This window comes from Myodes glareolus, chromosome 2, assembly GCF_982192425.1.
Source record: "Myodes glareolus chromosome 2, mMyoGla1.1, whole genome shotgun sequence".
In the NCBI taxonomy this organism is placed as follows: Eukaryota; Metazoa; Chordata; class Mammalia; order Rodentia; family Cricetidae; genus Myodes; species Myodes glareolus.
The window spans coordinates 2463835-2478909 of record NC_142027.1 but is presented as its reverse complement, the minus strand read 5'-3'; the positions used below and the strand labels follow the sequence as shown (position 1 = coordinate 2478909).

Here is a 15075-nt window from a genome sequence, read left to right as displayed (position 1 = left end):
GTAAGAGAGAGAGACAGAGACAGAGAAGCGTGTGTATGCTCCACAGTCTATGAATTTATATATAGTTAACATTATGTTCTAAAAATTTTTAGTTACTATTTATTACTTTTGGTCTTTGGGCCCTTTCATTACATGATTAGACAGCATGAGGTCACCTAAATACATTGATGTTCTCTCTTAGCCATGTTTCCAGTGTTCTCTCTGTGTGTCAATTTACATAGTTTCTGTTCTGATATCTTTAATTTGATTTGTCCTTTTAGAAGATTTATTTCTTCTTATTTTTTATGAATAGGTGTTGTATCTCTGTGTATGTATGTGTGTGTGTGTGTGTGTGTGTGTATGTGTGTACCACATGTGTACACTGCCTACAGAGGCCAGAAGATCACATTGTATCCCCTGGAGCTAGAGTTAAAGATGGTTGTGAGGTACCATGTGGACACTAGACATTGAACCCAGGTTCTCTTCAATAACAGCCAGTGGTCTTAACTGCCAAACCATCTCGTCAGCCCTGATTGATCTTTTTTTATAGTGCATATGCCATTAGCAATGCCAATGTGTTTTTCATCTTATATATTGCACCAGGAAATTTGACTTAGGTCTTCCAACATCTTCTGTACCACTATAATGCCCATATTCCTCCAACTTCCTCATTAGAATATGGTGATAATCAAGGTCATAATATCCTGTGTGTGGCTGAACTCATCAGAGACATTTCTGGCTAAAATTCCTATTTATGAGCTTCATTTTCCTCCTTTTATGTGTGAACTATAAATGGTGTGTTCCGTCTCCTTGCTCTGCTCTGTCCTATAGACCGAATGTTCATTACCCTCCAGGATTCCTCTATGGGAACCTAATATCCAACAGAAGACATCCCCAGCTTGGAGGTAGAGCCTCTGTGTCTGTGACCTTACAAAAAAGCTTTAACAAGATCTCTTACTCCTTCCACACATGAAAACACAGAGGCTTGCCATTCAAAAACCATGAAACCATCTCCAGGTAGGGTTTGCTTACATGCTGTTTGCAAACCTTCAGGTCTGTGGTAGTCTCTCATAGTCCTGGAACAGACTCTGTGTGGCAGCATAAATCAGATGCTTCACAGTGTGAATTTCACCTTGTCAGGGACTGAGTATTTTTGTGCTCTTAATAATACCTGAGATTTGTCCTGGATCAAGATTAAGCTACTTAAAAAGAATGTTTGCTATCTCATCTTTCATTTAGGCTTCTGTAGGTAGTCAGAGATGTATTGGGTCAGTGGTTGGTAGTACTCCCTCCACTATGGAAGAAAGGCCCCTTTTCTGCTCCATCCCTGATCTGTTGTCCTGTCAACTGGCGGGGGGGGGGGGGGACAGCACACAGGGAGCTGCTGGAGATGCAGTCCTCTGAGACCTAAGTGACTTCATATTCTTTCCCAATGACCCTCATGAGTCTCTCTGATCAGTGCTAGCATCCTTCAGACCCTAGGGATGAACTCCAGGACCCTAGGAGCCACCAAGATCCAAGGATGCTCAAGGATGCACAAGTCCCTCCTGTAAGATAACCCACTGTCTCCACAGACTCCAAGCACTGTCCAGTGCCTGCATCATCTCTGTTGTAGGAGGCCATGTGTTTGTTTTCTGGCTACCCAGACTCCCGAAATAACCACACAGAAACTGTATTAATTAAATCACAGCTTGGCCCATTAGCTCTAGCTTCTTATTGGCTAACTCTTACATATTAATTTAACCCGTCTCTATTAATCTGTGTATCGCCACGTGGCAGTGGCTTACCAGCAAAATTTCAGCTTGTCTGTGTCTGGCGGTGGCTCCATGGCTTCTCCCTGACTCTGCCTCCTTTCTCCCAGCAGTCAGTTCTGTTTTCCCCACCTACCTAAGTTCTACCCTATCAACAGGCCAAGGCATTTTCTTTATTCACCAATGGTATTCACAGCATACAGAGGGGACTCCCACATCACATCTCTAGATGATGTCACACCTGACAGTATCAGGTCTCTTATGTAATATGGCACAGTGTCTCCACAGAATATGAGCATCGTATCTAGATGACATCACGCCTTACACAGTGTCAGGTCCCTTTATGACGTGGCATGGTGTCTCTGTAGAACCCATGTGCCACCCTGCACTCTATCATCTCTGGATGATGTCATATGTCTCACAGTTTCAGCACTGTGTAAATAGTTGGTGTTCCTGAACACTGTTGTTCAGGAAGTAACAACAAGAGGAAAAGTCTGCACGTTTTTAGTCTGTGTGCCATTATTCTTATGAAACGGTCTGTGGTTGGTTGAATATGGATGCAAGCCCCCTGGGTATGATGAGCTGAATGAACTCCCTGCTGAAGGTTCCAGGAGGCCTTAACCCTCTGGAGGCACTTGGTCTCTGGGTGAGGCTGTCTCCTCATCAGGACCCTGCACTGCAAACCCTACAGCCATTGTTTCCTGGACTTCTGCTTCTGATGGAAGTGGTGCTCTGGAGCAATCTTCTTTTGTCTTTCATCTTTTCTCACCTATATCCTTTCACCCAGTGTTGCATTTGTTTCAAGTGGGAGGTCAAGCTAGTCGCTGTGACCCCATCTTGGCTGGAAGCCAAAGTGGTTTCAAGGGGTTTTGAATTGCTTCCTGCCTTGTTGCATTGCCATCTGTGCACTGAGCAGGTTCCCTTTCTTCTGTGTACTAGCTGACACATCTCATTTACAAAGTAAATTTGAAGAAAGACAAATGACCTCCTTTGCAAAGGTATTCACAACCTAAGAAAGATTTTACTATCAGAAAGATTTTACTCTCTGAAAGATTTGTATAAGTCTGTGAGAACAGAGGAGTGAAAATAAAAATGGCCAGTAAAGTTTTTTTCTTTTCTTTCTTTTCTCTTCCCTTTCCCTTCCCCAATCCTGAGGATTGAGCCCAGGGCTTCCTGCAGGCTCAGGAAGCATGCTACCACTGACCTACTGTCTCCAGTCCCTAATAGTTCTCCCTCTCAGAAGTAATATCGCTGAAAATCAAAATTAAACATCAATTGACGTGTCTGTAAAACAGCTTCTTGTGCAGTCATCAAAACAGCTGGACTTGAGATTTCATGATAATGCTTTTTGTCATGGAAAAAGTTTACACTCAACATTAACAGTATTGATTGTCCTGGCTGGTGAATCTACTACTGTTTTACTTCCCTCTGTTTGCAAGATTTCTGTTGTAAAATGCATGACTTTCCTGCTGTGGAGTGGGGCCATTTGCCCTTGGACGCTATAGGGCAGAGCTTGGCGCTCCTCCATAAAGGACTGGACAGGAAATGCTTCGTCTTTTGCATCCCAGATGAGGGGCTGAGTCACCAGTCCAGTGCTGTAGCCCAATCAAGAGTGTTCCAGGACAGTGGTGTGGGGCTGGGTGCCGGAAGTGGCGCGTTGACTTTGCCCCTGGGTGTTGTGTGCTGACACCCCCCCACACCCCTCCCACTGTGGGCTCCTGAGGGTGTGAGTCAACTGAAGCTCCATCCCACCATGCTTGGGTATTGGCAGGGAGCTATGTTCACTGACTTTTTTTTCTTCTCAGGTGCTTAATGAAAAGCTGTTATCCTGCAGTCTACACAGGCCAGAAAGGGTATGGCCTTTGCAAAGGAGCCAAGTCACTTAAGGTGTTTTAAAACAACAACAACAAAAAAAAACCTATTATCTTAGTATCATTTTGACTCTGTTTTCTTCTCTTCCTCAAGTGAAAACATTCATATTTGGCAAAACTGGAAGTCTTGGTCCATGGGCCAAAAACTGAGAGAGTGGTCAAGAGGATTTTCTAGCCCACTTTCCTTGGCCCCAAGTAAAAACTTAGAATGCTATAGTCCCAGAAGGAGAGGCAAGCCCAGTTACCTTGCCTCACCCTTATGCCTTCTTCCAGAATTCCTTCCAGCTTCTCCTAGGATGTTGTTGCTCTATTTGGCAGAGGGAACCCGGGAGAGTGGAGCCTAAAAATGAAGAAGACTAAAGTCTCGTGCAATAACTAACTTTATTCAGGGCATCAATTTATATGCTGAGGGTATTCTGAGGATTAAGCAAGGTCACATGAGCAGAGTTCAGTTGAGTTCAAATTGTGGCGTCACCAGTGTAGATGGAAGTTTATGTCCCGCCTGGTTCCACAGCCGTTCAGTCCCAAAGAAACACACAGAGGCTTATAGTAATTATAAACTGTTTGGCCTATTAGCTCAGGTTCATTATTAACTAGGTCTTACATAAACTTGTCCATAATTTATATCTATGTTTAGCCACTTGGATTGGTACCTTTTATTAGTGCAGTGTTTTCATCTTCCGTCCTCTGCTTCTGGGTGGCAACTGCACACTGAGCCTTTCCCAGAATTCTCCTAGTCTGGTCACCCCACCTCTACTTCCTGCCTGGCTACTGGCCAATCAGCATTTTATTAAACCAATATGAGTGACAAATCTTTACAGGGTACAAGAGCATTATCCCACAGCACACAATGGCCGGTCACATAAGTTTAGGCTGTTTACAGTCACACATCATTCTAAATAATGGATGGGATAGTGGGTAACCTGAAGTAAACCCACTCCTATTCACAGCTTGGAGGGGGACACAAAAGCACGTTGTTATGGAGGAACAGAGGTTACAAGACTCTTGTCTGGTTACTTAGTGTTTTCTCACAAGGTCTCAGAAATCACCTCACACAGCTTCATTCGTGTACCGTGTTCTGACACCGAGGTCTTGAGCAGAAGCCATCATGATGGTCTATGCCTCTATGTCACCATTTATACCACAAGTCACATGTTTGCTAGTTGGCCATTTTTGGTTCAAGGTCCCTCAGATCTGATTTAGAAGGAGGAAGTGGACCCTCCTAAGACAGTATGGCTAGGAAAGTCTTGGAGCGACTAAGAATGAGTTGGGCTGGGTGTGGTAATTCGCCTGTTACACCAGCACTCTGGAAGCTGACATAGGAGATCTACCATAAGTTCAAGGGTAGCCTGAACCACATAACAAGTTTCAGCCCAGCCTGGTTGTAGAGAAAGCCAAGGCTGTAGCCTTGTTGGAAGAAAACCAAATAAACAAAATATCAAAAAGACTAGGTTGGTCTCAGTAAGTGTTACATGGGGTCAAATTATCATTGTCAAGAGACCCCTCCCCCAACCATCCCAGGCGACTTTCGCTGAACTTTTTGAATGGCAGGCTTTCCACTCCTCCTTCCTCCTTACTCCTGACAGTCACCACAGCCCCAGTGGTACCTCAAGGCGCTGGCCAATGTGCTGTCACCCCCAGAGTGTTAGCATTCCTAGGGAGCACCAGCTGTGCTTACTTCTGCACAGTGCTCCATCTTGCAGTATCTTCTTCTAAGGAATCTGCACCCCCGAGGGCACACTGCCTCTGAGCTGTCCCTAAGTGCGTACTCGATATCCAAGCCACTGGGACCTGAGTGTCCCCAGCCATGAACTCAGTGCCCACTGCCAGTGGGGGCTTCTTGACTCACAGCTGTGACCCTTCCTCTTCTGTCTCCTCAGAGATCGCAGGGACCACAGTGTCTGAAATCTCCGGGCCCTTTTCCACGGAAGACATAGCCAGCAACTGTGTCCCAGCACAGGCTCTGAATGAGCCCATCTTGTGGATTGTGTCCTATGCCCTGATGAGTGTGTGTGGAGCCATCCTCCTGGTTCTGATTCTCCTCCTGCTGCTCCCGGTGCGATGCCGACATGCTCCCCGTGACCCCGAGGTCGTAAATGATGAGTCCTCACTGGTCAGACATCGCTGGAAATGAAGAACCCCATCTGAACTCCAGCAGCCTTGAACTCACTCTTCCAAGAGGGATGTCTCCAGTCGACTTTTCTGTCCGTTTGTCTGGAATCTCGGCTGTGCATCTCAATGCCTTCCAGACTCACTGTATCTTGATTACTCTTGATTTCCAAGCTTCCAAATCTTTTCTACTTCGGAGGGGAATGATAATAAAAACACTTCATTGTGAACCAAAATGGTGCATTGGGCTTCCAGCTTTATGGGACTGGTTATGCCAAACTGCCCACTGTACCTCCAAAAACAAAAAAACAACCCAAACAAGTAGAAATAGACCATCCATGGTTAGTCATCATCCCTCCTTCAACCTCAGGAAAAATGAGTACGTTTAGTTACTAGTTTTGGTTTTGACCACATTAGAGGGTATTTGCCAGACTATTGCCTGGTCTAGAACAAATGGAAAGGCTTTCAGTATTCTATCCCTGTGCCTGAAAAATTACTCAGCCTTCTTCCGAACCTGACTGCCTACAGGCCCTTGGGTAGGTCTTGGGCTCCACACAGAATGAGAATTGACACAGGTCACACCCAACACAAGTCCTTGCCAGGGGAAGGTCTTTTGGCCATCTAGTTAGAGCAGGATGGAGTTCTGATGAAATGCCTGTGGTATCTTTCACATGAAGGTAAAGATGTCTCTTGTGTGGCTTGGGTGGGATACAGGCAACCTGATTCCCATCATTGCCCTGGCCCATACGGCGAGGCAGAACAGGTGCTGGGTTGCATGCCTCTCTTGACACTGTCTCCAAGCTGATCACGGTCACATACACTTACTCAGATTTGAAGTTAATTAATCATGTTTTAATGAGGAAAACAAACTCCCCCCCCCCCGCCACCATAATTGTTTCTTTTCTCCAGATCTTCTCTGGAACCATGTTGGTAATTACTGATCTGGGAAATGGAGACATGGCCAGATGCCCGTGCTTCTGACCAGCTGTCGGGGAAGGAAGACTCGTGACTTGGAGCCTTTCCACTTTTCTGAGTCCTTTGAAGCCATGTGCTTCCCTTCGTAAAGCACCCTAGTGTGCCATCCAAAGCAACTTGAAGGCATCTGACTGGCAGATGACCTGTGTGGTGTGGTTCTTCCCTCTGGGGGAGTTAAAGCCTTAGCAGTGTGGGAATCAGCAGTATCTGTATTTACTGCCATTTGAGGCCTTTGTCAAAGAAAAGTGAAACCTCTAACTCCATGTGGCCACTTTTTTATGGTGGGACATAATTGGCATGCAGCGCAAATCTTGCTTCCAGCCACATTCCTGTGCCAAGCCCAGTGTCACGTGGTGCTGCCTCTGGTACTAAGCGTCCCCTTCAGCAGGAGTGTCTTTGGTGTTGACAACAGACCTTGTATGGACATCTCAGCCTTCTGTACTGCTCACCCGGTCACCTCCATATTGAGAAATACATGGCTATGCCAAGGATATGCAGGAGCCATCCAGCATGCTGCAGTGAACTGGAAGACTCCCCAGTAGCCAGAGGAACCTTCTGGGAGATTCTTGTGGGAGAGAAATTGAGCTGTGGCAGAAGAAAGATCAAGCAGAAGCAGGGACAGCATCGTGTTCTCACATGCTCACAGATGTATCCGGCCTGCCCTGGCTGAGGACGAGTAATTCCGAAATGCATTACAGGGTTAGAAATCTCTGGAAGTGGGATTCTGGTTTCATGTTGGTTTTTCCACTGATTCCTGTCTGCTAGGCAGGTCTGCATGGAAATGAACCAGGTTCTCACAGACTCTGCCCAGGTTCCCTGTGCTGTGAGGACTCTCAGCCCCTAAACAGAAGGGGGATGCTCAGTTTTCACACTCAGGATGTCTGGTTCTTTGTAACAGGTCAGGATTCTGAAGTGTGAATGTTTCTGCCACACCAGGTTAGTGGGTACCCACATCACAGTACAGGATGCCGACCGGCAGGGTGTCCTGGCAGGTGGGAGAATACTACTGTTTTCTGTATTTCATATCAAATGTGTCTACCTTTGTATCTCAGATGCCACTGATGGATGTGCTTAAGTTATCAAAGCATAACTTAGCAACCAGAATGAAATAGATGGTTGGATTCGGGACATTTCCCCGGCATGTACTGCTTTTGAATCCAAAACTGTGGTGACGCCCACCATCTCGAGGTCTGCACATTGAGACTTCACTTGACAGACTTTCAGGAAGGTTTTCCTTGAACAGAAATTGAAGGGGCACCCTTTTGAGGGTCTCAGTTTTATTCCGAATAGGATGAGGGAAACACCGGTAGGTGGGGATGCCTCCCACCTGCGAGATGCGGCTTTGCACCCGTTTGTCGTAAGCCTGCCAGCTCTGAAGAGAACCCAGGCTTTGCTTTGATGTAAACAAAAAGCTGATGCTTTCTTCCTGATAAATTACCTAGAAGTCTGGAGTTATCTGGGGGCTGTGGTGCACCCCTTTGATCCTAGCACTCATGAAGTCTGATCCCTGTCAATCTCTGTGAGTTCAAGGCCAGCTTGATCTACATAGTGAGTTCTCCTTCAGGCAGCTGAAGTTATTTTTATTTTTTTAAAAGATTTATTTATTATGTATACAGTTCAGCTTCCATGTATGCCTGCAGGCCAGAAGAGGACACCAGATCTCATTACAGATGGTTGTGAGTCACCATGTGGTTGCTGGGAATTGAACTCAGGACCTTCGGAAGAGCAGTCAGTGCCCTTAACCTTTGATACATCTCTCCAGCCCTGAAGTTATTTTTAAAACAAAGCAAGAATCTATGATCTGTGTCCAGTCTCTTGGTATGAATTGCATCTTCTTGTGTCTTTTTGAGTCAGAAAGAAGTGCCTGGACCTAAAGAGATGGGTGTGCTGCACACGACCACGGGTTGTGTTCCTCCCGGGAACATCCTACTTTTGAGCATTTGGGAAAGAATTTATCCAACTGGTCCTGAAACCCAGAGGTTTGAGTTGGAGATACACTTGGGTCAGAAGATTATGGAAGTCAAGTAATTTCCAGAAATCAGCAATAAGGACCCCATGGGGATTTGAGGAAGTTATTTTCTAAAGCAAATTCTATTCTCTCATTTTAGAGGAGGGGGGGAATACTTAATGATTTAATTAAGAACGGGGATTTGCTAAATTGATTTTACCACTTTCTTACCTGGTGAAATAGCTCTGCCTGGTTGGGTTTTGAGTTCCAACTTCCTCCCTGGGAATAGACCGTTGCCCAGAAATCTGTTCCACAGCCAAGGATAATTGAATTTCAAAGATTTTATCTTTATTAGTAGAAACCAAATAGCTGGACAGCATCCCAGTGTGTTTTCTTTTGCAGGAACTTACTAAAATTGATTATTGGCAAATCCACTGGGGAGAAAAATCTCCACTATTTTCTAAGGAAAAACAACTGAACACCATACTACACAAAATTAGTTTTCACTGTCGGGAAAAGTCCACATAACTGATTATGTACACCTCCAGTATGTTTTAAGAAATACAGACCTGAACTTGGAGCAGTTTCTCAGAGAGGGGTGTAAAGGAGTCATGATGTGATTAAAATAAGCTCACAGAATAAGCAGGGTTAATGCTTTGGGGAAATGTGCTTCAGTCCTAGGCATTAGCTTTCTTTCACCCTCAAATTATCCTACTCGGTCTGAGCTGTCTTACTTTATGGAACTACAACCCCCATCCCCAATTTCAAGAACATTGAGGTATTGAAGTCAGCCTTGACAAAGAAAGTATGTGGGAGGCTGGTAGCCTGCATGTTGGTGTTGCCTGAACCGAATACAGATTGGTCAATTCCATCCCCCAAGAGTCAAGGATTCCTGTGAGTTGATAAAGTCTAGACTCTTCGGAGATAAGGCCTGAAGGAGTCACGAAGAGGCATGTCTCCCCTCAGTCTGCAGTTCCTCAATGATCTAGAGAGCCGGGATATCCCCAGACAAATGTGGGCAACCCATTTTGCTCTGGTCTTTCAGTGTGGCCTACATTTTAGGAATTTCCAAAGGAAAGTCCTCTGAGCCAATGACATTCAACACAGGGCAATTTATTTGTTTAGAAGATGTCTCTTCCAAAAAGACCAGAAATGCCAGAGTTCAGGAGTGGGACCCAGGCCCGAGGCTACAGGTTCAAGGCTATGTGCTGGGGAATTCACTGGGCAAGGGGAAGTTACTTAGGCTACACTGACTTGGTCAGGTTACTTTGGGGGACTGTGTCCCCAGGAAGGGCTCCTGACAATTGAAGCTGGACAGTCCCATGATAGCCAGCCCTACCGGCCACCCAGCCACTCTAAAGCCATCAGACCATGACCATGTTCTTCCAGGGATGGCTTCCATCAGGGACACATTCAGAGAGAAGAGGTTGAATGGGCAGAGCCTCCCTCCTGCTGCAGTAGCTTTGTATCTGAGCCCTGTCTACAGTGTTCCTGGTTTTTCTGCAGGATCTCAGGGTGCGGAAGTACCAGTCTTAATCAGAGTCAGCATGGAGAGCCTAGGCATCTGCCTTAGAGTCTAGTCAAGCACACTGGATCAGAGAGTGAACTGAAGCAGTTGCCATGTTGCTAAAGATTTTGAAAACCAAGCTACTAGTCCTCGTGACACCTGTGCACCTACAAAGCTCATGAGTGAGGAGTTCATGAGGGGCGGGGTGGGTGAGCACTGACAGTGTCAACCACAAATGGCAGGGGTTTTTCCTCACAACCCACAAGCTTCCTTTGGATTTTGTGTCTGATGTTTTAGGCAGATGTCCTCTGTTTCTAAATTTAGCTGTACCCTATAATTTTCACAATAGTTACTCTTACAAAGAAGATGGTAGGTGAAGGCTAGACCATAAGTTTGAATCCCTGTCAGGGCTTGTGTTTCTTCACCAAGTCTTCAAATGTATTTGTATCCCAGCAACAGCCAGAAAGAGAATGTTAAGTCATCCATTTAGGAATGGAAGGGCCAGGCACACATACTACCATTTACAATTTATAAATGGATATTTGTGTGAGATCAACCGAGGATGGTCTAAACTGGAGCACATGGTGTGCCCTCACACATCAATCAGAGTAGAGCACACAGCCAACATGGGTTTTTACCCATAGGTTTTGTAATTACAACCAGTAAAGGCACGATCAGCCCTCACTTTAGCTGAGCAGTTATGGCCACATTGGTGTCTGTAAAAGGAGACTGGGAGCCCCCTGTGCAGCTCCACCTACTTCAACACTGGAGCTCTCTGCATGGTCTTCTTTGGTGGGGTGGGAATTAGATCGTTTGTATTCACAGCAGGTGCCCAGATCAGATGAGCCGGCTGGGCTTGCTGTTTTCTGCTCATTGTTCGCTATGGACATTGCTAGATTCCCAGGTAAGTATGCGGTGGCATCCTACCTGGGGAAGAAAACTCTCACAGGGGCCAGAGTGGGTCCTGCTGAGTGTAGAATGCATTGTGAGAGCACTGAGTAACCCCCTTATGAGATTTAAAAAAAAAAAAAGACATCGCTAATTAATTAAGGCTCTATTGAGCAATAATAAAAATTACGAGTTACAAAATTTCTTGGGGTTGAGAGTGTAGTTCAATAGTATAGTGTCTGCCTAGCACCCAGAAAGCCCTGAGTTCAAGCCCTGGTACTGAGAAGGAAGGAGGGAGGGAGAGAAATGTCTTCACAGTTTTATGAAATGTCCTTTGTCCCCAGGAATATAAAATCAGGCCCCTTCCCCCTCCTTTTCCCTTTGTGGCTGCAGTGTTGCACATTCTTACCAGAAAGGGCTGAAGGTCTCTCTAGCAGCGACTCAGTTAAAAACACACAGAGTAGGTTGTAGCGGTATGCTGGTTTTCACTCTTCTTACCTTTTGGGGGGCCCGCCACCCAGCTCCCAACTGAAACGACACAGAGGTTTATTCTTAGGTATGAAGATCTGGCCTTAGCTTGGTGGTGTGGGAGAATTGTCTGTATTCTGTCAATCATATTTTAATAAAACACTGATTGGCCAGGCAGGCAGTATAGGCGGGAAAGCCAGACAGGAAGTAGGGGTGGAGCAAAGAGACTGGGAGTATTCTGGAAGCAGAAGCTCCCTCTGCTACTCCTGCGCAGACCACCAAAGAGGCAGCATGTAAGCTGTCACACTGAGAAAGGTACGGAGCCATTATGGCTAACATAGATGAGAATAATGGGTTAATATAAGTTATAAGAGTTAACAAGAAGCCTGACCTAATGGGCCAATCAGTTTATAACCTAATGTAGACTCTGTGATTTTCCTTGGGGCTTGCTGGCTGTGGGGTACCGGGCGGGACGGAAACCCCAACAAGCCGGCCCCTCATGTTACAGCTTGGCTTGTTTCTTGTCAGCTTTTCTTAGCTTATATTCTCCTGTCTACCTTTTCCCTCTGGCCTTTTCCCATTCTCTGACTTCTGTAAATCTTATTTTTACTCTCAGGATTGCTGTGTAGCCGGATGACTGACCCCTGATGTCCTCCTCCTCCTCTGGCTACTTCTCCCTCCCACAGTGCTCCTTCTATTTATTCTCTCTGCCTGCCAGCCCTGCCTATCCTTTCTCCTGCCTTGCTATTGGCCATTCGGATCTTGATTAGACCATCAGGTATTCTAGACCGACAAAGTACCACAGCTTCACAGAGTTAAACAAATGTAACATAAACAAAGTAAGGCACCTTAACTTACTAGTCCCCAACAGTAGGTTCTCATATGCTGATGAAAGCGGGAGTGGGGGATAAAAAGGATTGCTTCCTGCTACTCCGGTCATCTGCACAGTTGAGAAGCCTAAGGTTTAAGATACACTGAAGAGTCATTCATGTCACCTGGTTCTTTGGCATACAAGGCTTGTGTTCTGGTTCAAGAGCTCTAAGTTATGCACCAGGCATGGTGGCCCATGACTTTCATCCCAGCACTTGGGAGACAGAGGCAAGTAGATCTGTGAGTTCAGTGCCAGCCTGGTGTACAGAGTGAGTTTGTCTATACATAAACAAACAAATAAATAATCCACATTTTCTACTGACTTCTAGAAGAGGCAGGAAGTAGTGCTTTGCAAAGTGTATTTTATGTGGCTCTCATTATTTTCACATTTCCATACACGGTTCTAGGGGGTGACTTGTGTTTCTGAAGATGTTTCTTATTGACTGGTGTTTTCTTTGGGACTCTCCATTTGTCTTTCTGAGTCTGGGCACTGATTACAAATCAACTTGTGGTTAGAATAATACGTGGAACAGAGAGACATTTGTGCCACTGAGTGACTTCCCGGCTACTGACAAACACCCACATGACTGCTGGTCCCTCCAAACCTGGAGTTTTCTAGAATAAATTTATTTCTGTATTTGTCCATTCCACTAAGGTGTACACCACTGAAAAGAATGGGACGTCTGGCTCAGTCTGAATACATAACACTTTCTACTTGTTGGGTTCAGAACTGTCTCTTCAACCTCATGCTATCTATGCCTCTTGGGTCTGTTGCAACTCTGAAATCCCTGCAGGTCACAGTCATTACTTCTACTCCCTTCCATACAACGATAAAGTGTGTGGCGGGAGGTCCCAGGCTCAATGTTGAAAAGGTAGAACATGCCAGAATGGGAGGAAAGGGTGGCCTCATAGAACCTGACAGCCAGCCACAACAGGGCACTGCTCAGGGATGCACAGCCACAGTAAGAGCCCTGGCATGTCCCTTGCGCCCACCCCTTGATCACTCTGAAGCACTCACACATGCATTACCATCGGTGTGGTAAAGATCTGGCTTAGAAGGCCCCTCTGGGAAACGGCTGAAATACTCAGCAAGCCAAAAAGCAGCCTCTGAGAACTGTGTCTCAGTTTTTTAAAATAGGCTCTTTAGGGGCTAGAGAGATGGCTCAGTGGGTGGAATACTTGCTATGCAAGCAGGAGGACTGGGTTTAAATCTCTAACACCCATGTAAAAAGCCAGGTGTGAAAATGCAAACATCTCGACAGAGACAAGTGCATTCCCCGAGCTTGCTGGCCAGCCTGTTTAACCGGAAGGGAAACGCCAAGTTTGGTAAGAGACTGCCTCAAAAAGGAAGGTGGGGAGTAATAGAGAAAGATACTCAAAGTTGAGCCCTGGTCACATGCACACACACCCAGACTTGAGAGGCACACAATACAGGCTCTTCCATGACTGTACGCTCTTATTAACAGTATCCACAGGAGGAGGAATTGAAAAAATTTTCAAAGCATTCAAACACCATTTGAACTAGGACAATAGATGCTTCAGTACTCACGGGGTTGGGGGGGCAGTGAGTGTGATAGGAGGATTGTGAGTTCAAGACCCACTAGGTTACATTGTGAGACTCTGTCTCAAAATACAAGCAAAACCTTCATTAGGAAGAGAGGCAGCAGCAAGCCTGGAAACAGCCAGGAAGCTGTTTTCTAATCACCAGTGTTAGGAAAGATCCTAAGACAGCCACTCTGCCGGCACAAAGAAATCCAATCAAGTCAAATCAAACCAAATTTAAATGTTCATGTTTTAATAAATACAGCACTCTTGGATGGCTGAGAACATGGCAGGGGAGAGAGAAAAACCGGGAGCACATGCGAAACCTGGGACCACGTGTTCCGCCTCTGGGCACTCATTTAAATACCCTGTGGGAATGGTACTAACCCTCTCCTGGGGAGGGATCAGAACCTGGCATGCTGGGATTTGGAGTCCATACCAATGCAACTCCCAGTCCAGGGGGAGTCCAGACCAATGCAACTCCCAGGTCCGGGGGAGAAGGGCTGGGATGGATGCCAGGGACTGGGGTGACGCTCCCAACTTAACATCACACCCAGGGAGAGACTTGCTTTTTGATTTTGTTTTGGAAGTCACCCCTATTTGTGGGTGTCTTTGCAGGTGTGATTCACATTTTTGCCACTAGGTGGAGGTGTTGAGAAGCTTTGTGGACAGAGCTGTTCTTAATCTTCTGTAAATTTATGTGGCTTTCTCTGGCAGATTTATCAAATGCCAGTCCTTCCACTAGGCTCACAGGTCTTGCCAAGGCTGATCTAGGTCTCCAGATTAGGTTTCATGTTTAAATTATCTATGCACATTGTGCTTGGCTGTCATGCTCGAAGGAAAATTGAGACACAGAAGGATGCCTGAAAGTCTCTAGGTTCTCACTTTCAGTGGTGTGGTCCATAATTTTTTTAAAACACCCCTTTGTAGGACTGGAGAGGTGGATCAGTGTTACAAACATAAGGACCTGAGTTCAAATACCCAGAACCCACATACAAATCCAGACACAGTGGCACCCAACTGTTATCCCAGTAACAGTGAGATTCCTGGAGGCTGGGGTTAGTAAGCAGGGTGGTGCAGAGAAGCTCCAGGCCAGAGAGAGATCCTGCTCAAAAAGTACAAGGCACCTAAGGATCGACACCCAAGATTGTGTCTTCAACCTACACA

The 15075-nt window shown here is 45.9% G+C and overlaps 1 protein-coding gene across 1 annotated transcript in view; it reads left to right on the top strand.

The window, feature by feature from the left end:
* The window catches only part of Bace2 (beta-secretase 2), an 85479-nt gene extending 79533 nt beyond the window's left edge, over window positions 1–5946 (top strand). The window contains exon 9 of the mRNA XM_087898701.1: window positions 5482–5946. Coding sequence (XP_087754827.1) covers window positions 5482–5735 — 254 coding nt within the window. The 3' untranslated portion in view covers window positions 5736–5946. The remainder of the gene's footprint in view (window positions 1–5481) is intronic.
* Window positions 5947–15075: the final 9129 nt, after the last annotated feature.